Source organism: Rattus rattus, chromosome 16, assembly GCF_011064425.1.
Source record: "Rattus rattus isolate New Zealand chromosome 16, Rrattus_CSIRO_v1, whole genome shotgun sequence".
NCBI classification, from domain to species: domain Eukaryota; kingdom Metazoa; phylum Chordata; class Mammalia; order Rodentia; family Muridae; genus Rattus; species Rattus rattus.
Genome location: NC_046169.1, coordinates 41,052,153 through 41,073,680, shown reverse-complemented (window position 1 = coordinate 41,073,680; position 21,528 = coordinate 41,052,153). Strand labels below are relative to the sequence as shown.

At 50.1% G+C, this 21,528-nt stretch overlaps 1 protein-coding gene across 1 annotated transcript in view; it reads right to left on the bottom strand.

Annotated features, from left to right (window-relative positions):
* Positions 1–1,121: 1,121 nt before the first annotated feature.
* Grk3 (G protein-coupled receptor kinase 3) overlaps positions 1,122–21,528 on the bottom strand; it is a 108,003-nt gene continuing 87,596 nt past the window's right edge. Inside the window, exons 14-21 of the mRNA XM_032886630.1 lie at positions 15,717–15,783; positions 14,718–14,818; positions 11,618–11,684; positions 10,448–10,543; positions 7,773–7,935; positions 6,477–6,613; positions 4,056–4,169; positions 1,122–3,066 (exon numbers count right to left, since the gene is read on the bottom strand). Of these exons, the coding sequence (XP_032742521.1) occupies positions 2,905–3,066; positions 4,056–4,169; positions 6,477–6,613; positions 7,773–7,935; positions 10,448–10,543; positions 11,618–11,684; positions 14,718–14,818; positions 15,717–15,783 (907 nt within the window). The 3' untranslated portion in view covers positions 1,122–2,904. The remainder of the gene's footprint in view (positions 3,067–4,055; positions 4,170–6,476; positions 6,614–7,772; positions 7,936–10,447; positions 10,544–11,617; positions 11,685–14,717; positions 14,819–15,716; positions 15,784–21,528) is intronic.

Sequence of the window (21,528 nt, the reverse complement as noted above, 5' to 3'; positions counted from 1 at the left end):
GCAGACTCTCCTTTTCAGGAAATGGAGGTGGTGAGTTCTGAGGAGCTCTGACATACTGACCACTGGTGAACGATCCTGGCTAGTGGGGCCTCAGAAGAGCTTCTTCTCCTAGGCGCATAGCCAAGGTCAAGGCGACCACTAGAGCTAAATCTGACGAGTTGTCTAACAGTCTGCTGCCCATCCCTTTCCCGCTTTGGGGATTGAACCCAGAACCTTGGACAGGTAAGGCAAGACCTTGGTCCCAGAGCTAATGCTAGAGCCCTTGGTGTTCTGAAGGCAGAGTCTTGCTATGTAGCCCAGGCTAGCCTCAAGCTCACAAGCCTCCTGCCTCTGCCAATCAAGGCTGGGTTTGTGAGACCGCAGCATCTCTCCCTGGTAGGTCACCCTTCACTGCTGGTTTTACACACACAGTTTATAATGTCAGCCAATGGGCTTATCCATGTGCGCACTCCTGTATCAATAGCAAGACAGGTCCCTCTGTCAAAAGATCACATTTAATTATGACCCAGAGGCAAAAGCAGGGTGCCCCAAGGACAAGCGGGCATTTTAGGTTAAAACAAACAAACTGGGGGTTGCCAAAGGCTTTAATTTGGTGTGTATCACATAGCGGCTTTAAAATAATCTAATATTCTGGGCTTTGTGCATTGATTCTTGCTTTATGAAACCACGCCTACTTAGAGCATAATTGTATAAAAACAGCATCCCGTGGAACACCCTCCATCATGTTAAACGCTCCAATCCGGAAAGCCGAGTCACCAGAACACAGGGCTGGTCCTGTGTAATGGACTAAGTACAAGAGGCATCTAGGGATCCACTGGCATGATGGAAAACTCTCAAAGAGCTGTGCATCCCAACCCCAGCTGGCTTCTCCTGCCACTCCATGGGCCCAGGACACACCCTAGCCACATGCTGGGGTGGAAAGACAGCCTCTGAGGTGGCGTTAGCAGATCCATCACCAGCCAATCTCTGGCAAGGGCCATCTGCCGTCCCTTTTGCTTGTGTCTTTAAGGGAAGTGGGGTCGAGGGGGACAAAATGGTTTACTTGGAGTCTGAGGCAGGAGAACTCGTAGGAGACCTCCCACCTCTACACACACACACACACACACACACACACACACACACACACACACATGCACACACACGCACACACATTTTGTTTTCTAAAAGGGAAGGAGTCTTAAAATTAACTTGGCCAAAAAAATGACACATGATATCTATGACAGTCTGGCGTGACTATGCAGGTGCAGGATCCTATGACCCTGTGTCATCTTAAAAGACTTTGGTATAGCTGTAACCCCAATGAGAGATTTTTTTACGGCTAGCCCAACACCTGCTGGGGTCAAGGTCCCTCCCAATTTGGAGGGTTGGGGGAGGTCTCTATATGCCCTAAAGAGGCCAGAGATACAACCCTCCGCCCCTGCAGGTCTGATTGAGCATGTGTGAGCTGTCTATTCTAATCCTGCCTACACAGTAACCATAATACTTAACTACGTATGCGTGTGTGTGGTAGAATCTGAATGCTAGCCTTTTAAGCCAAGCAGGGTGACGCCACATTCCCAACCTGGAGGCAGCGAACCGTGGCACTGTCTGTGAACTTGAACCCTGAATATGCTGCGAGACAGGCACTGAGCCTCACAGGTCCCCCATGCACCTGCAGAATAACAGACCCTCTAGGTAAATTATCTTCCAAACTCTCAAAAGGTAATTGCAGTTAAAAAAAAACATAAAAATAAATAAACACCATATTTTCCCAGCACGGGAACATAATACACACTGGGAACTGTCAGGAAGATCCAGGACAGAACGCAAAGAATTCTGCGGTCAGGTTTCTTCATGTGCTCAGGAGTTCATCTAGAGACTCAGTAACACCGCCCCCGGGAATTGGACAAATCCACAGAGACCTTGCAGGACTTCTCAGTGTGGTGACATGGGGCCCCAGCATTAATTCAGGGCAGCAGCGAAGAAAGCCACCTTTAAGGGGAAGGGGGCTGGGCAAACTGCTGCCCCTATCAGAATAGCCCAGCACACAGTGCATTAGGGACAGAGAGGTGTGGGGCATGCCAGGGTGTACAGGGTACCTCTGGACATTGTCACCCACCAGTGTACTGAAAGCAAGGCAGCAATTCTTCTCCACCCTGGGCACATCCTCAGATGCTCCCCCAGGTCAAACAGAGGGAGCAGCAGGACTCTGTCATAGACCTAACCATCATGGAGACCCCGACCCGAGTACATGCGTGCCATGCATGAGGGACACTGTCTGGTGGGTTACCTAGGTTCTGCTTGAAGTCCTGGGGCACCCTCCAGTCATGCCCACCAGAACTGGCTGTGATGGATGCCATGAGTCTCCTCCAGGGAACGTCCTACCTCTTCCCTCTGACTAGCATCTCTGAAAAGAAGCCATCAGAGGCGGGAAGTGCACATGATGCTCAGAGCTACCTCATCACCTCAGGGACAGCAAGGTGTCAGCCCTGACCTACGGAGACCCTCTCCAGGATCTGGAGCCTCAACCCCCACACTTCAGGCACGCACTCAAGACACAGCAATGGCTAGGACAGGCCACCGTAGTCCCAGAGACTGTGATCCCACCCTGGATATGCTCCCTGCCAGACATAAAAACTTGAGAGGTAAGAACCATTTTACGTTCTGGGTCCACGGATACCAAAGTGAGAGGGTTGCACAGAAAAATGCCTCTGCTTCTTCAGTAATTTCGAGTGTGGATAGGCCAGCCCCGAGGATGTCCTAGTTCCTGAAGGGTCACCCCGGTGTTGTGGGCCTCCTCAGCCTGGAGCAGCCCAGTGCTCAGAACCACGGTGTCTCAGCCCCACACGGTTCCCCGTGGCTCCATTCCACTGCTGGGCTGAAGAGCCGGGGGGGCCTCTCCTTCAGGCCCTGCTGCTCTGTGCTTCAGAGGCCGCTGCTATTTCTGTGACACAGCGGTGGCTTGGAGAACTCCAGGATGGCGGCACGTGGTTTGTTGAGGAACTTGGGGGCGCGGCGCAGCAGTCTCTGGGCCTCATTGAAGGTGCACGTCAGCTCTTTCAGCCACTGTGCAAACTCGGGGTCACTCTGCACAGAGACGTAGGTGAGAATTTGGGGTGTGTCTGCTCATCTGCCAACAGTATCTAAAAACAGAGTCTGACACTGGACACAAGCCACCTGCACGTCAGCACAGGCAGCATGACCCCTACCCTCAGGTACCCTGGAACCTGGTGAGACAGAGGGAAAGCTGGCTCTGGGCTCTTCCAGTGGACCTCCTGTGCCGTATCTACTGCCTTAATCTATTTGGGGATTTTTCTCTGGGTCCTAAAACCACAGCTTATAGAATAAGAGTTGGGGGAGGGGATCTGATACTTAAGGAGGGTGTCAGCACAAGCTAGGAGAGACCGGAGTTCCCAGCCACCCTGGACCACATAGTAAGAGCCCGACCTTGTTCTATGGGCTTCTCTGCCTCTGCTCTATGAAAACACGTGTGTGTGTATGTGTGTGTGTGTGTGTGTGTGTGTGTGTGTGTGTGTGTGTGTGTGTATGGGAGACTTGGTACACTGGGGTTAATTTACCTAAACCCCTACACACTTAAATCTATGAGAGGGACAAGGGGAAGCTTGGGGACAGTGGCCAGAACCACTGTTTTTAGCGAGAGGATTTCAATAAAAACTTATCTCGGGCTAGAGACATGGCTCAGCGGTTAAGAGCACTGACTGCTCTTCCAGAGGTCCTGAGTTCATTTCCCAGCAACCACATGATGGCTCACAACCATCTGTAATCGGATCTGATGCCCTCTTCTGGTCTGCCTGAAAACAACTACAGTGTACTCACGTGAATAAATAAGTCTTAAAAAAAAAAGGAAAAAAAAAAAAAAAAAAAAAAAAAAACAAACAAACAAACAAAAAAACAAATAAAAACCCTTATCTTACCATAATCCTGCAGGGGTAGGGGTGTGCAGGGGACACAGACCTTCTCAGAAGTGAAGGGGAGAGGGGATGGGGGAAGAACACTGTGAGAGGGGAATGGGGGGCAGCACTTGGGATGTAAATTAATTAATTTAAAAATCTTACCTCACATTGCAAAACAAACTGCTTTCCTCCTTTTACCCTGAGTAAAATGCACTTTCTGTCTTTAATTTGGGTCTCCTCCACAGACATGATCTGTTCCATGGTCAGTAGATTTTGCTAAACACAAATAGTTAACAATCACTTTGGTATTTGGTGATCTCTTGGGATAAGTCAAAGAGTACGTGTTCAAAAGAAAATAGCATCTTTTTTCCTTTCTTGCCTGATAGTCTAGAAATAAGGAGAATGGCCACAAATCACACACACACACACACACACACACACACACACACACACACACACACACACACTCACAGTTCAAAGTGAAACTCTAGGACAGCCATGCTTCTGTGAGGGCCCCTGGCCTAATGTTGAGGATGGCAATGTTGGTCTGTGAAGGCCTGTGGCCTGGCATTGTGGAAGGCAGTGTTGGTCTGCAAGGGCCTGTGGTCCAGAGTTCTGGATGAGTGTTGGTTTGGGCAACTGTGAATGTGTAGGGCCACATCACACGTCACAGAGGCATCTGCCACTGTCCAGCCATTATCAGGACAGTGAGCATGGGGATGGGCTAAGACACCATAGCTATTTTGATCTGTGTCCAAAAGACCTATATGCAGGTAGGATTCTTACAGGATCCTGACAGGACATCTAGTGTGACGGCTCTGCAGGAGGCCATCGGTGCCTTCCTAACCAGGGGATGTGGTTTGTTTATATTTTAGACAAATTCTACAAAAATCTGGAGTGAATAAGCATCATGAGACCCTCCTCTGCTCTTTATTCCTCTGTTCGTTCTGACAGATCTACCTCAGGGACTGCCCAGCTTCACACGGAACACTGAATGGAGCAAGAGAGGGAGAGACAGATAGAGAGAGATAGAGAGAGAGAGAGATAAAGAGACAGAGAGAAACAGAAACAGACAAAGAGAGAGACAAAGACAGACAAAAACACAGAGGCAAAGAGGGACAGAGATAGAGAGACAGAAACAAAGAGAAAGACACAGAGAAAAAGAGCAGAGTGAGAAAAGGACAGAGAGACAGACAGCATATAGAGACAGAAACAGTGAGAGGCACAGAGAGAGACAAGAGAGACTGAGACAGAGGGACAGAAACAAAGAGAGACAAAGATAGAGGCAAAGAGGCAGAGAGAGACAGAGAGAGAGAAATAGACATATAGAGACAGCGAGAGAGATAGAGAGGGGGAGAGGGGGAGAGGGGCAGAGAGAGAGAGAGAGAGAGAGAGAGAGAGAGAGAGAGAGAGAGAGAGAGAGAGAGAGAGAGAGAGAGAGGGACTCCATTGCAATGAGACAGTTTGTGGCCTCCTCCACTGTGAGGTTTGTAGAGGACTGTCTGCCCCGCCATCATAGAACTGCATCTTGGGGCACCCATAAAACACCTGACTTGAGGGCATCAAGTCTTACTGACTTTAATTTGAAAAGGCCTTCTGGCACAGCAGTGAGGTGACCATGGGCTACTGCCACCACTCATAACTGTCTTGGACTTCAGCAGTTAGCAAACACCAAGGCTCCAAGTCAGGATAAAGGAGTTGAGCCTCCTGTTTGGCTTCACTGACTGAGGCCCTGCTGAACCTCAGCCCTGCCTCCCAATACACACAAACCATGTCCTGACCCTGGGACAAACCACGCCTGCACTCACAGGACTGAACCCTATCCTGCCTCCCTGCACTGTCCACCCAGGGGAATTCCTTCCTGAGCCTCTCACATGGTGGGTGTTTAATAAAACAGCCTGACTTGTCCCTTAGCTAACAGTAACTTGAGAAAGGCTCTGAGGAACTGTGAATTTGCCTACAGATTCTCAGTAGTGTGCAGACAGCATGGGTTGGCGTCCTAGCCAGCCCACTGTAGAGCCCGCTAGTGACATTTCGCGTAATTTGACTTGGGGAAGTGACTGAGAGAGCACAGGCATACTGAGTCAGCATCCCTCCCTACCCACAGTGAACTGTCTATGCCCTTGGCTTCCCTGGATTCCTCTTAGTAAATCCAGTGTTGGACCCTGGAAACCACTAAACCATTGAGTTTGTTTACAGAACCTAGCCTTGGGTATGCTTGCAGTAATTATGGGAGCTCTGAGGCTTTCTGTATCTCCAACGTCATAATGAGGAAACTGAGGCCCGGAGAGGTATCATAGGGTATTCCGAGTCCTGAGAGCAAAGAGCTGGGATGGCCTCTCCCTGCTTTGTTCTTCTCCCAGCCCACCCATTCCCCACTCCAGCCTCCATTCCATACCCCCACCCCACCCCTAGGCTACTGGACTTGGTCTCAGTCTTTCAAATGACACCTGCATCTTATTCAAGGAAGGACACAAGTTACTTGGACGACAGCAACCCTAGACACTAGCAACAATGGATTTGAAGCAGTATGAGGGAGCTGCTGTACCCCAAGGCTGCTCAGGGCCCACCCCTGGGACTTACCCGAGACTCGCCCTCTCCTCTCCACTCCAGTCTGTTGGGAAACAGGTAAAAATAACGTCTTTGCCACTGTGTGAGAAAGGGGTTCCCCAGCTTCAGCATGTATCCGTGCATGATGCAGTCCTTCCCCATGGCATAATCTGGGGGTTAAAAGACACAATATTACTTTAGCGCTACTAAAGCTACTTTAGCAGGCTCTGAGGTTGGAGAAAAAGCTCAGGTCTCTACAAAGTAACTCATTTTGAGCACTGGGACTGGAAGGGGGCACAGGTCTCTACGAAGTAACTCATTTTGAACACCATTTAGATACACAGGACCTGGGAGCTCAGGTCTCAGGCTCTCGGAACCTGAAGATCTCTGACAGGGCAAAGGTTTGTCCCCAGTCCATTTTTTTTTTTAAACCTATACATATAATAATGACTACTCTGTTGTTTAACAGAGACTGCTTAATTGTGAAATCTCTCCAAAGTCCCATTGCCACTGGAGGCGTCTGTCCCTTAATCCAGTTTCATTCTGTGAATCATTCTGAAGCCAGGCCTGTTCTCTCTAATGTTAAGGTGGTGGTCACAGCAGACGCATCCTCAGTTCACTGAAGCAGCTCAGACCCATGCTGGGCACTGACTGCATCTCTAAGTTGGTGCATTGTTTAAGGAAAACTGGGGCTGTTTCAAAACATTCATCAGAGCTTCTGTGGTTGTGTTAAAATCACCCACTCATCCTTCAATGTGCCCAGGATGCCCAGGGGGCTAGGAATGGGGCTGTGCTTTGTGAGCATCAGGAACAACAAATAATAAAGAGATAAAACTCACCCACCCTTGGAAGCTTACTCTCTGGAGAGAGTCAGATCACCCTCAAAAGCCTGAGACCCACGTGTTCCCCGAGATGGGGAGAAAGCAAAGGACAGTGGAGACCAGCAGTTGTTGGGGGTCCACAGAGCCTTCTGACACAGTCTTCCATGTCTGAGCAGACTTAAATGTATTTTTTGTCCTGGATACTGATGCTGTACTCTGTACACTCCCGTGACAGAGACTTTTGGAATCTCCACGGGCCCGTTCCCGACTCTGTGATCCTCTATCTCCAAGAACTAAATTTTCAAGCCTGCTCCCAAGTTCCAGGGGTGGGGGTACCCCAGAACTGAGACATCACTGCTGGCCTCAGTGGGCACTTGTGTCCACCTGGTGACTGGAGTTTTTTTTAAGAAACCCAGGTTGGCCCTTCCAATCCACATGAACCCTAAGTTTGGTGTGCTCTTTCCTCAGCCAGGAAGGACTGGATGACACGGGGGTCACGGCATTTTACCTTCTTCTTGACAAAGCTGTTTATTTTTAGCCTTCTTCCTGGCCTCGATTTTATCGGTTTCAGCATTGACGGCGTCGTAGATGGTCTCCACTACTTCCTGCTGCCAGCGCTCAGAAATCACCAACGGGAAGTTCTTATAGAGGTCCTGGTCGCAGTCCAACAGCTGGGTGTGTAAGGAAAGAAGAGGCTGTGCTCCAGCACCTTCCCAGATGCAGGGCAGCCAGCACCGTGGCCACTGGGAGCCCACCCTGACCATATTCAGGGAGGCTCCCAGCCATGCAGCCTGGGCCTAGCCTTCAATAGCATCAGGTGTTTTTGCCAATGAAAAAGAACATATGTTAAGTTTTTTTTTTAATTAGTTTAAAAAAAAATTTTTGTATGTGTAAGTGGTATATCTATTCCTATGTATGTAAATATGTATGGAAATACATGTGTCTGTGTATATATGTGCATATATATGTATGTGTGTATATATGAGAATGTATGTGTGGGCATGTATATGTGTACATGTGTGAGAATGTGTGTATGCATGTATATGTGCATATACACATGTGTGTGTTTATATAGGTGTGCAAATGTATGTATGTACATGTATATCATGTATGTGTACAAGCATGTGTCCATGTACATGTGTGTGCATGTGTATTGTGTGTGTATAAGAGTGTGTGTGTGTGTGTGTGTGTGTGTGTGTGTGTGTGTGTGTGCACTGGCGCACGCTCTGGGCACCCTTAGGATGACACAGCCTAGGAAGTCCCTGGCCAGAGTAGACACACACACTGCATTCCCAAAACCACCACCAGTGTTTACGGACACATGGCCTCATCTCCTGGAATTTCTGAAAGTTCACCTGTGTACTTTGCCCAGGCTGTTAATATGAACTAGGCCAGCAGGACAGGGCACACCTGTGACTGAAGCGAGGAGGGATTACTCCTTCAAGGCTAGCCTGGGCTACATGCCAAGTTTGATGCCATCCTGGAATATATAGCAGAAACTCATCTCAAATTAAAAGAAAAAAAAACTGAGGAAGAAATAAATTAGAAGAGGGGAATTTATGTTGACATAAGGTCATGAAACGTTTCTAAAGAGGGAAAAGAAAATCAAAAGCCCAGCTGAAAACGGACAACCATGTCTCTCCAATGTTTTAAGTCATACAGTATGGAGTTATTCCCAGCTCCCTCCCTGGCCACTGCTCTGGCTCCCCACTTCATGCTGGCCACAGAGGCGGTCTCCCTGCTCCCTCTGCTCCCAACCCCAATGCTCTTTCCAGAGCCACGATGTAGAAGATCCTCTCTGGTTAAGCACTGACCGTATGTCTGGAGGCTTAACCACCACCTCTATTACAGGTCGGGAGATGGAGGCTCAAGGCTCACACACATCAGCCAAGAAGCACCATCTTTGAGCCCGGGATTTTGCCTCTAGCACCTCTGACAGGCAGCCTTGCATCTGAAGGGAACATTCTATCATGACTGCAGAAATGTTTGAGTGGATCTGGAAGTGGACTGACCTTACTGTAGCACCACCACGTTTGGTACCTGCACACCTGCCAGTCAGGTGTGAAAGCCTTAGAGGAGTGTGCTGGCCTCCAGCCGCCCCAGGTCACTGATCCAAACCTCATAAAAGTGGACCTGAGCTGGCCATCAGTGGTGCTGTGGGCTCTTTGCCCGACACAAGCTCCATACTGGGGGTCACACTGTAACAGCCCTGATCCCCTGGGGTCAGCTTCCTCCCTAGAAGTCTCTGGCTCTGCCCGGTTGCCCCTCTGCAGAACTGCTTCCGGCTCCTGCCACGTTTTCCCCAAGCTGCTGCCTTCGCACTGCCCTCAACACTCCTGTTCTGGGAGTCCCCATGATAGCAGCCTATCAGATTCGGACTTGGCACCGGATTGTTCTCTCTCTAGGCAGCAGGTGTGAGTTTGACACTCAGAACCATGGCCTGTGGCTGGAAGAGACACTTTTAGGGTGAGAAAGTGACTGCACTGGCGGGGGTGCACTCAAGCCGCAGAGAAGAGCCAGGCCTGGGGATAAGCCACCAGAGTCCGGGCAGATGACAGGCTGTCAGGCAGGCGGTGACCTGCTGACTTGGGAGTTTGAAGATGGTAATTTTCCCTCATGACTCACTCCCTGTCTTGTCTCCACTTGGAAAACTAGAGTCACGCACCAGTGTCTGGAAAATGCAGGGAATGATGCTAGACCACACTCGATTCACCCTTGATCGACAAGGGCAAACATTCCTGCTGTCTGCACAGTCTCTCCTGACACAGGGAGACCCTAGACTTGGAAGCACGAAAGCCAAGGCATTCTTCTGCTCTGGGCAGAACGCTCTCTCACTCCCAAGTTGGATTTTCAACTGCAAAGACCGCATGTCAGTCATAGGGACAGGAGTCCTCCCTCCGCCATGCAGCAGCGTGAAATGATTGGAACAGAGGAAGCAGCTGAAGCTTCAAGGGTAAAACTAAAGCCATTGCTAAGTTTAATGGATTCCTCGAGCCAGGAAAGATGATTGGCCTGTTACCCCAGCATTGGGAAGGCCGAGGAGAACCTGGGGTCCAAGACCCTCTAGGCTGCAGAGTGAGTTCAGAGGCCAGGGATGTAGGTCCACCCTCGTAGAGTGCCTGCTGAGCCAACCCCACACGCAGGGGTTCTTAGCAGAAACCCCACCCCCGGAAGAATTTGTACCTTAATGCCTTTGGTATCTTCTTCATCAAACGAGCCAATATCAAAGGCGTCTGCGGCGTTGACCTCTCCCCGAGGAGGGATTAGGGGTGGCGGGTACTACAAGATCCAACAAATAGGTAAGGCCAGGTTACCGGCTGACCTGTATACGCCAAGACAACAGTCTATAAAAAGAACACAGCCCGGCCTTCAGAAAACGCATGCCCAGAAAGGGCAGTCCACCCAGAGGCCCACACTGCCAGCCCTCATCAGTGTTGGCTGCCTGGGTGATTGGAGCAAGGCAGGGTAGGCAGGCAGTCCCCCCTCCCTGTAGAAACGGTTATCACTCTGCAGCAGGCTCCACACGGACTTTAAAAATTTAACCAGGGTGGTTCCCCGGACCAAAGAGAATACCAGCGAAACTTAAAATAAGGGAAAGGGGGAGGGGGTGCGGCTCCATGGGAAAGGACTTGCTTAGTGGGAGACAGGCCTGATTTACAGCTCCAGCATAAAACAACATCAGAACAAAAACATTAAATAAAAGGATTTTAAAAATTAGGTACGAAGGAGCCAGAAAACATCTACGTTCAAGTCGGATGTCCCTTGCACGTGTGAGTCTCACTCTACACACATCTCAGTTAGCCAGAGAATGGCTGATTGTGCCTTCTATTCATTTGTTGAGAGGAGATTGCCAAACTTTTCATAGGGTTGCCTCTCAGCACCTGCAGAGGACCTATCCAGGCCATGGCTTGGCTACAAGGTCCACAGGCGAGCAGCGAGGCTTTGCACACGGCCTGCACACACCCTCTGTAGATGTTAATCTCTGGGTGACAGTGTGAATGCCCTGGGGATAGTGCTCAGTCTGTGCCGTCATGACCTTAATGACCAGGAGGGAGTCCACACGTGCTCAGCACATCTGCGTTGTTTTTCCTTTTCCCTGAACACTTTTTATCCATGGCTAGCTGAACCACAGATGTAAAATTAAGGCGCATCTGGACTATATGGAAAAAAAAATGAGGAAGAGGAAAAGGAGCGTCCCCCCCCCATGGGTGGAGGACTCCTGTGTGTCGATGAGTCCGGGCAGAAGGTGTTGACATGGTAGGATTGGTGTGGGTGGGGACTCTGGAGGGACAGAGTCAGGAGGCCAGCAGCAGAGAGACACAGAGAGCAGGGTCAGAGGGTCTGGAGGGATACCTTCCGTAAGTACACATACTGCCAGTCGATGCCCTTGAAGAAGATGTGCTCCTTCAACTCTCGTGCCCTGGGGACGAGGAGAGAGAGTATGAGTCCTGAGGACAGGTGGTGTGCCAAACTGTCTCCCAGTAAGAACCACAGGGAACCTGCCATCTCCTCCAGAAACCAAAAGCAGGCTGGAAAATGGCTCAGATGGTAAAGCTCTTAAGGTGTGAGCATGGGAACCTGATCGGGATCCCTGGCTCCTGTGTAAATGTCAGGCTGGCACAGTATTGAGAAGCAGAGACTGGGGATGCCCCCAAGGCATGCAGCTAAACCCAATCAGGAAGCCTTGGGTTCTAGGGGAAAGACCTGCCTCAGTATATAAGGTATAGATCCATCAAGGAAGACACCCATTGATCTTGTGTACACACACACACACACACACACACACACACACACACACTCACACACATATGCACAGAGAGTCACGTGTACATGTGCATACACAGTCAAATGCACATGTGCACATACACACGCGTGCACAAGAAAGCATGTGTACACATAAGAGAGTGACACGCACATGTACATACACAAAAGAGAGACAGAGTTACATGCACATGTACACATATACATATGCAACTCTGTGTGTGTGTGTCTGTGTGCGTGTCTGTGTGTGTGTGGTCTTTCAGAAACCACAGACAGCACTGCAGTGATTGGAGACATCAATGCCGGGCCTGGGAAGATGTCCCGTTTGCCCAGATGTATACTGCAGCTTAAGACAGCCTGGCAGTCCCCACGGATACACACATGTGCATCCGTACTGTGTAGTTGCATGCAACAACACAGTTTGAAGAAGAGCGGCTCGAGAGAGGATCATGTTAAAGCATCTCCACAAATGTCAATCAACCATGTCGGACAGAACAACAGGAAAAGGGCGGGCCAGTGAAGCCTCCAGCACTGACTTAGATGAAAACCCCACACACAGCACATGTACTGCCCCCCAAACTCCGATCAGCCGGATAAACAAACTCCTTGAAGGTCAGGATCAAGGCTGAGGTCACACAACAGAAACCACATGCTGAGTCCAGCCTCGTCTCCCTGCACCAGCAATGGCTACTGTGGCCTGGTCCTCAGCTGTGCCTTGACTCTAGCACCCAGCTCCAGATCTTACAGCTTTGAGCACTCACTCAGAATGCCCCTCAGAGCTATTCTTCCCCCAGCCCCTCCTCCACCCTCAGAGACTCCAAAGACTTTGCCCTCCTTAGTCACAGTAGTATGGAGCGCCCCCTCAAAGACCTCCATCCCTCCGAGGCCCCTTACATGCAATGCTCAAACCTGGGACTACCTCTCCTTACAAGATGGTGCTCAGTGTATCACCTCCAGCTCACTGTTGTGACTGTTTCCCTCAGAGCTCCTCCCAGACCTGAATCATGAACAGGAAGTTCAGAGCCAAATCCTGAGCTGATGAAGGACCCCAGGCAAGGCTGGTATCCATGTCCTCAGCAGCAACATCTGAGAGGCCTTGTCTGTTTCCTGCCTGTACCCTCTGCTGTCTATACACAGCAGGCTGAATATGTAACAGGCAAACTAGCAAGGGGGCTGGACTCTAGTCCGGCTTCTTCCCTCTCCTGACGTCACAGGAAATACTGGGTTAAGCACAGACACACATGTCCATCAGAGATACAAACAAGAGGGGCTGTGCAGAGGCAGATGTGTGTGCGCATGTGTGTGTCTATGTGCATGTATATGTTCATGTGTATGCGCACATGTGTGTATGCGTGTGTATCTAGGTGCGTGTGTCTGTGTGTGCATGTGTTTGCATATGTGTGTGTGTGGGCATGAGTGTGTGCACACATGCTCATCAGGACTGGAATTCTCCAAAGAGACACACCACACACACGTGTACACTCATCCCCACACCAAACCTTGTCCCCACCCCTGAATCCTCAAGTCCCCACAACCAGCTGCATATTCGAATAGGAGGGAAAGCCCTGGAAGATTTGACATTTGAGAAACCAAACTTCCCAAAGAACTTAAAAAAAAAATCAATAGATGAGTTAGGGATCTAAACGAGCAGAGAGTGAAATAAGGAATCAAAGGGAAAAGATAGCTGACACAGGAGATCAGGAGCTCGCTCAGAGGATCATTCTGCCAATCATAACAGAAATTGGGTAGGGTGGGCGGAGATGGCACACATCTCCTGAGGAACGCCAGCCTTGGAGAAGCCCCAGGCATCCAGAGCAGAGCTAACAGCATAAAGCCACAGCCTCGGAGCTTCAGAGGCATCTGCATAACTGCAATGTTAGGCCGGTCTGAGGGGGAGCGTTCACCCCTCAGTCCCCTCTAAGGGGCAGCTACTTGGGAACACATTGCATCTAAAAGATGGGGGCTTAGGCCAGGTAAACAGCAGACCCAGGAGACCCAAGAGACACGGGGATGATGAAAGGAAGAGAAAGGCTGTGCTTAGTTCTCACAGAACGTGCAAAAATGGACCCTCCCCCTCTCTCTTCCCCTCTCCTCTTCCTCCCTCCTCTTCCCTTCTCCCCCTCCCTCCTTCACTCTCCCCCTTTCCCTCCCTCCTCTTCCCCCTCCTCCCTCCTCCTCTCCCTTCTCCCTCTGTTCTCCCCTCCCCCTCTCCTCCCTCCCTTCTCCTCTCCTCTTCCTGTTCCCACACCTCCCTTCCCCCATCCTCTTCCCTCCCCTCACCAGCTGTTTGAACACTGGTTTCCCAGCTGGCAATACTAAGGGGGGGTGGGGGCGGAGACTGAAGTTTTTAGCAAGTGGGGCTTGACTCCAAGAAGAGATTTACTTTGAAGAAAATCCTCCAGTTCCCCCATCTCTGCTTCCTGCTCTACTGAGGTACAAGCCCCGCCCACACCGCCCACTGAGGACTGGTCCTGTGCCTTGACTTCAGACCCCTCTGAAACCATGAACAGAGGCAAATGTCTGCTCCCTTGGGGGCATTTCCATCTGGTGTTGTAAGGGCAACAGAATGGACAACCAACCGACCAACCCGCCACATGACCCCTCCCCCCCAGTGGATGACAGGGACTCCTAGCGACTTGATACAAGAGACCAGCCTTTTCCTTTGGAGTGGAGACTCTGAAAGATGGCCCACCCTCCTCCGCAGCAGCCCAGTCGCTGGCTCACATCCCGCTGGAGCAAACCCTCCAAGAGGGACCTCAGCTCAGGGGAGAAGGCATCTGGAAGCTGCACGTTCTAAGGAGAAAAGAAACAAATTTCAAAGGTCCATCCTAAGACAGTGGCCTCATACCCAACCCAAGTCAAGGCTGCCCCTTAGGAAAAGGATGAGCCAAATTCACACCAGATTAACATTAAGCCTCAAATGGTTACTGATTGGTTTTGGCAGGTCTGAAGAGCCTGCAGCCCTGACCTCTTCTGTATGGGGGTTATCGCTTTATTTATCTGGCGACCATGCTTGCTCCCCACCACCCACATCCAACTCTGTTTATTTGAAAATCCCATCTTTTGCCCTGACCTGTATTTCTGCTCGCTAACTTTTCCTTTCAAAATTTCCACTAGGAATGGGTATCTTCATGTATTATTCTAGCTATGTGATTCTCCTGTTGTGCCTGCAGTATTTTACAAATGTTGCATGATACATTTTATGTTTTATCTATGTGTTACATCACATAATATTGTTTGAGTATTTTCTACACTATGTAACATTATATGGTTTTTGTATCTGTCTTTATCGTTACTTTGTATCCATTATCAATGAATCAAGAAACCTAGGGTATTCAAATAGGTGTGGGTGCATGGGTGCCACAGGGCCCATGTAAGGTAGGAGGGCAGCCTTGGGTGACCGTCCTTGTCTTCCACCTGGTATCTTTGTTACCTTTTTTGCTGTGCACACCAGGGTGAGGAGGAGCCCTCAACTTCTGAAGATTTTCCTATCTTCACCAGACAATTCGTAGCCCTCCTGCTATTACAAATGCAGCTACTGTACCTGGATTTTGTGGGGGTTCTGAGATTAAGAACACAGGGCCTAGATTTATGAGGCAACCTCTTTATCCACGGGGCCATCTCTCCAGCCCTGTGGTACCTTATCGGCATATTTATGAGACACGGGAAACTCTCTCTGTAATCGTCTTACCACGGTCAGGGTCATGCGGTCTATCTCATGCTTGTCTTTGGTTTTATGCTGCCTGAAAGGGCTGTGGCTGTCAAGATAAGAGAATGTTCTATTAGAACACGGCTTTGATAACCGGCACTGGCGCTGACTATATATCGGTAACATAAGATACATCTACGTTCAGAGATCACAAACACTCGCCATTTCTGGAAGCAAAGCCTAGCCCCAGAGTACACTGGGTCCTGAACGTGCCAGACATGTCGCTGGTCCTCACTGCAGTAACGGGGTCATTGTGGCAGTAAGATACTGAACTAAAAATCGCCAGCAGAACAAAGGCCCCAGGCAGCCATGTGCACCAGGGGACTGAGGGGGGCAGTGGGGGTGGGAGCTGCTATTGCTACAGTGCAGACTTCTGCAGTCTGGCTCCTAAAACAGTCTGGATCCCACCAAAGATCCCCCAGGTAAGTGCGGATCAGCCTAGGAGTCAGGGTGACCCCACGTAAACACAGTCTCTGTGGCAAAGGACCATACCAGAAGGCCTAAGTGTGTTTCCCCCACTGGGTGGAGCGGGGAAAGCTGGGGTTGATTCTGACCTGACCACACAAACCTTCCATATCCACGCCCACCTGCGGACAATGGCTCAGGCTGCATGTCCCACAGAGTGTGAGGAACCAGGAGTGTGGCAGTATCCAGTAGGTGCCAAATAGGACAGTTGTCAGGTAAGAGCCCAGTCCCGCTTGGTAAGCTACAGAAAAGACTCCCCTTTGCTGTGTTGTTTATGTTTCTTCCTGTTACGTTTTAAGCTGATATCCTCATACAGAGTCACACCAGGCTGTTTTCAGGCACGTGCACAATGTTGCCCTGCTCCCCCTGCTTCTCCCGCCCTTCCCCCTCCGTTCTCTCCTCTCTCCCCCCTCCCCATTCCCCCTACTGTCCCCATGCACCCCTTTCCTCCCCTCTGCTCCCCAGTCTCAATTCTTTCCTGTAATTTGCACATATATGGTTTTTATGTCTCTCTAAAGTCTGCCACAGTGACACGACACATGTAACATTTGTCTTCCTGGGACCGACTCGGTTTGCTTTGTGTGATTAGATCCCAGGCAGCCATTTTACTACAACCAGCCGAACTTCATTTTCTCTTGTGGCTGAAAAACAATTCTGTATTGTCTTCATCGATGCCTCTGCTGATGGTGCTGCTTCTACAGCCTAGCTTCGGGTGAGCGTGGCTCTGCAGGTCTGTGGTGTGCTCCATGTGAAGTTTTGCATAATCATCTGGGAGAGCTATATAGTCATATAACACACACCCCCCCACACACACACATGCATTCATACACACACATACACATACATACATGCACACAGACTACACGCGGGTGGACACGCACACACACACAGATTCATAGATGTGTGCATACCTACACATATGCACGCACACACACACACATACACACATGCACACACACTACACACAGGTGGACATACACACAAATTCATAGACGTGCACGCATACATAAGCAAACACACATCATGCGTGGGCAGACATACATCACACATATAGACACACACACACACACACACACACACACACAAATACATACAAACACACAGAGGGGTCTCTATGCAATCCAGGCTTCCCTCAAACTCTCTGGAATCCTCCTGCCTTAGCTCCCAGTATGCTGGCATTTCAAGTGTGAGCCACACTTTTGTGTCTTTGAAATTCTGCTTTCAAGGGAAATTTTAGTCACTAAACGGCATTTAAAATTTGCAAGTTAGAACCGATGGCCTATCTGTGCATTTGAAATTGATGAGGGGCCAGCTAGGGCTGGGACTTCCTGACATAAAGGCTCGAGTATGCAGTGACCCTGCCCCTTTGCAGGGTACATAAGATACAAGGTGAAGCAAGGTCCTGTGGGAAACATTCTGAGGCCAGTTTCCCAGAGTGCAGCAGTGCATGGAATCCAAGATGGAGGCAACTCTACAGGAACTTGTCCCAGGCTGCCCCTTCCTGTAGAAGGAAAGCTTCTTAATGCCAGACTCTTTCTCCCTGTGTGTGAGAGAGGGCGCCAGTGCCTCAGCAGAACCACCAAGTAACCACCATCTCCTTAAAGCACTAATTTGAGCCAAAAAAAAAAAAAAAAAAAAAAAACCAACAAGGCAAAATTGGCACTAACCAAGGATGCGCTATCATCTTTAAATAGGTTTGATTGGGAATATTCTTTTCGTCTTGTTTCCAAGGAGAAAAAATGTGCAATTACTGTGCTCAAGAAAGAAAATGGAAAGCGGGGCATGGTGATGCATGCCAGTAAGGGAGCTAGGAGAGGCAGAAGGATCCAGGGTTCAAGGCCATCCTCAGCTACACAGGCATTCCAGTCAAGCATAGATTACTCGAGATGCCATCAAACAAACAAAACAATAAAAACTGAGAGGACAGAAGACACCTCCTCTTGTTCCCGGCGACGCCCTGCTTGGAATCAGCACACGCTTCTCTTTTGTATAAGTCCACAGCCATATCAGCATGCTGAGGTCCGGAAAGTGGGATGCCAGGCCCCTGCCAGTCTGTTTGCTGCCCTTCTGCCTTCAACCAACAGTGTTTCTCATGGTTTGAGGGCCTTGGACTTAAATGTAAGCTCAAGGCTGTGAGGGCAAAGCCAGCAGACTTGACCTCTGACACGGTAAGAAGCTCATCCCAAAATCCTGCTGAAATGTATCAGTCATATGAGAAGGTGGGGTCTTTCAAAGTCGAGGTCAGGAGGGCTGCAGCTCCAGGAAGGGATTGGGGTTGTTAATCATGGGACCAGTTAGAAAAGTGAACCTGGCTTCCAGGACTCTTCTCACTCCTCTCTCCTGTTCTCTCACACAGTAACCCAGTCACGGTCTGTAATGGTGGCATAGGGAGTCCCTCAAGTTGACGACTCAACCCTGGCTTCCAGGACCATGAGCCCAAATAAATTCTATCCACTATAATCCTGTTATGATTCTGTTTCAGCTGCACAAAATAGTCACATTCAGAGAAAGCCCCCAGGTTCTCCAGACACCAACCCTCCTAGCCATCCCTAGGTCCATAGGTCCCTTTACACAAGTTCAGTCTACATCTGAGTCAGCGAGCATCATGGGAAGCTGGGTTTACAGCTCTTTGTCCCTGTGCTGCCTCATGGGTTAACACTTGAGTGTTCGAGTTGCGCTCCAGGCACATGTAATGCCAATGCAGTCTTGATTACTCTTTGTGAAGCAAGTCTGGGATTTAGCTTTCTATTTCAGAAAATGTTAAAGAGGGGGGAAAAAAACCAAAAACCTCCGATAGTAACATCTCCATTTTGAGGAGTGGCACTCACAGACCACAGGATGGCAACCATCGTCCCCTGATGCAGGTTCTGGAAATAGGCGTCTTGCTCCAGGCCTTTGTCATCAGCACAGAGTGCAGAGACACGCTCCCCAGCACCAGGCGGCTTCTGACCGCAGCAGGGGGCGGGGATGCGGGGGGGGGGAGTGGGGGTGGGCAGAATGTAGGGGACAGAAAACGCACCCCACCCCCCTGTGAGTGCAAGCACGGTGCTCTTAATTAGATACTGCAGCGCTGAGCACACCCCCTACACCTGCTAGGAAACCGAGGAAGCCCAAGCACTCCTACGACAGACACTTCAAACCCACAGGGGTTGACACTGAGCCGAAACCAATATGACATTATGATTAAACACTCCCACATTTTAATTTTAGAATGCAAGAGAGACTGTATGTCACATCAAATATGCCTTTGGAGTTTGAGCCAATAACAGTGAAACAGCTACAAACGGTCCCATCTTCCCTACAGAGGAAAGTCAGTAGCTCCAGCGGCACTTAACCCCGCCCCCAGGTCTTAGCCCAAGCTAACCACGCCCCCAGGCCTCAGCCCAGGCTCCAACCCGATGGAAGACACATGCGGGGGAGGGGTCTTCCCCAGAGGGAGAGTTCTTAGTTCCCACAATTCTGCTGGGGACAGGGACTCTCCTATATACTTGGATACTTGAGTAGTGTCCATGTATCCTAAGCTATGACAACCGAAACTGTCCCCAGGGAGTGCAGAGTATCCCTGGAGACTGAAGCTAAGAGTTGCTGGTTGTCTGGCTTTGGCCACCCTAAGATGGTATAGGAAAGGAACGGCTGCCCCAGCCGTGCAGCGCTCCTCCAGGCTGAAGCTCTGTCCGCTCAGTGTCCTGCCCCAGACATTTTCACCTCTCAGAGCCGATGAAAAGCGGCCTCAGGGACCCCGAACCACATGTGACACTTGTGCAAGACGCAGAACAAATGCTGAGCCTCCCGGGTGCAGATTCGTGGGTGGTGTTTACTGCCATTTACAGCTCGGGTCAGGAAGGTCCCTGGCCTAGTTCCTCCTCCTTTAAAATTTTTTCTCTATCTGTACTTTATGTGTATGTCTGTTTGCTTGCATACATCTGTGTACCATGTGTCTACAGCGCCAGCCGAGGCCAGAGAAACGAGCCAGAGTTCCTGCAACTGCAGTTACAGGTGAGCGGATATGTAGGTGCTGGGAATCAAACCGGGGTCCTTTGTAAGAACACTGAGTGCCCTTCACTCCCTGAGCCATCTCTCCAGCCTCAGTTCCTCCTTCTGAAGATCCACCATGGGGCCACAGGCATGAAAGGTCCCCATGAGCAATGGTTCAGCCTGAAGCACGCCCTTCCAACAACAAAACCCCACCCTGTGCCTGGAATGGATGTCCCTGCTCTGTATGCATGGACTCTATAACGATCTTGTGCCCCTCCAATCCTCTGCCTCTGAAGCTCAGGTGCACGGTGCCTTTCTGTGGGCCTCTCACTTGTGTCTCTGTCCCTCTGACGCTATATATGGTATTTTAGTTTTACATATCCAAGTACATAGGGTTTTACTGCTGTGGACAGACACCATGACCAAGGCAACTCTTATAAAGGACATTTTTTTTTCTTTTTTTTTTTTTTCGGAGCTGGGGATCGAACCCAGGGCCTTGCGCTTGCTAGGCAAGTGCTCTACCGCTGAGCTAAATCCCCAACCCCTATAAAGGACATTTAATTGCGGCTGGCTTACAGGTTCTGAGGTTCAGTTCATTATCAACAAGGCGGGAACATGGCAGCATCCAGGCAGGCCTGGTGCAGGAGAAGCTGAGAGTTCTACATCTTCATCTGAAGGCCGCTAGTGGAAGACACTTCCAGGCAGCTAAGGTGAGGGTCTTAAACCCACATCCACAGTAACATACCTACTCCAACAAGGCCACACCTCCTACAAGGCCACACCCACTCCAACAGGGCCACACCTCCTCCAAAGCCATACCTCCCCCAGGGCCACACCTACTCCAATAAGGCCACATCCACCCCAATAAGGCCACACTTCCCAATAGTGTCTCTCCCTGGGTCAAGCATCTATAAACCATCACAAAGGGCTTCCAGAATCATCTTACTGCAGATCACGTGGGCTCTGTCTTCCCTTTAAAAGCCCTCAGTCTCCAAACACCAGGAAACCAGGCCACCATGCTCCATAGCATACACAGAGGCTCTCTTGGGTCTTTTTTGCTTCCTCTAACATTCCCTATCCGAGACTGCAATTACCACTCACTGAGCCCCAGTGGTGAGCTGCACCCATCCCTGAAACACCTTCTCCAGCCTGAGAGCCCCACCAATGGGTCTCCTGTTGCTGAGCTTCCCAGCTCCCAGGACTCAGTGGAGCCTCCCTCTCTCTTGCCCTCCTCCTCTGCCTGCATCGGGCAAAGGCTCTCATGTGCTTTGAACAATCAATAAATGTTTATCGAGCTCAAATCACCAGAGTCGGAAATCACTGTTCTCTGCTCGTGGTGCTATACCACTGCCTG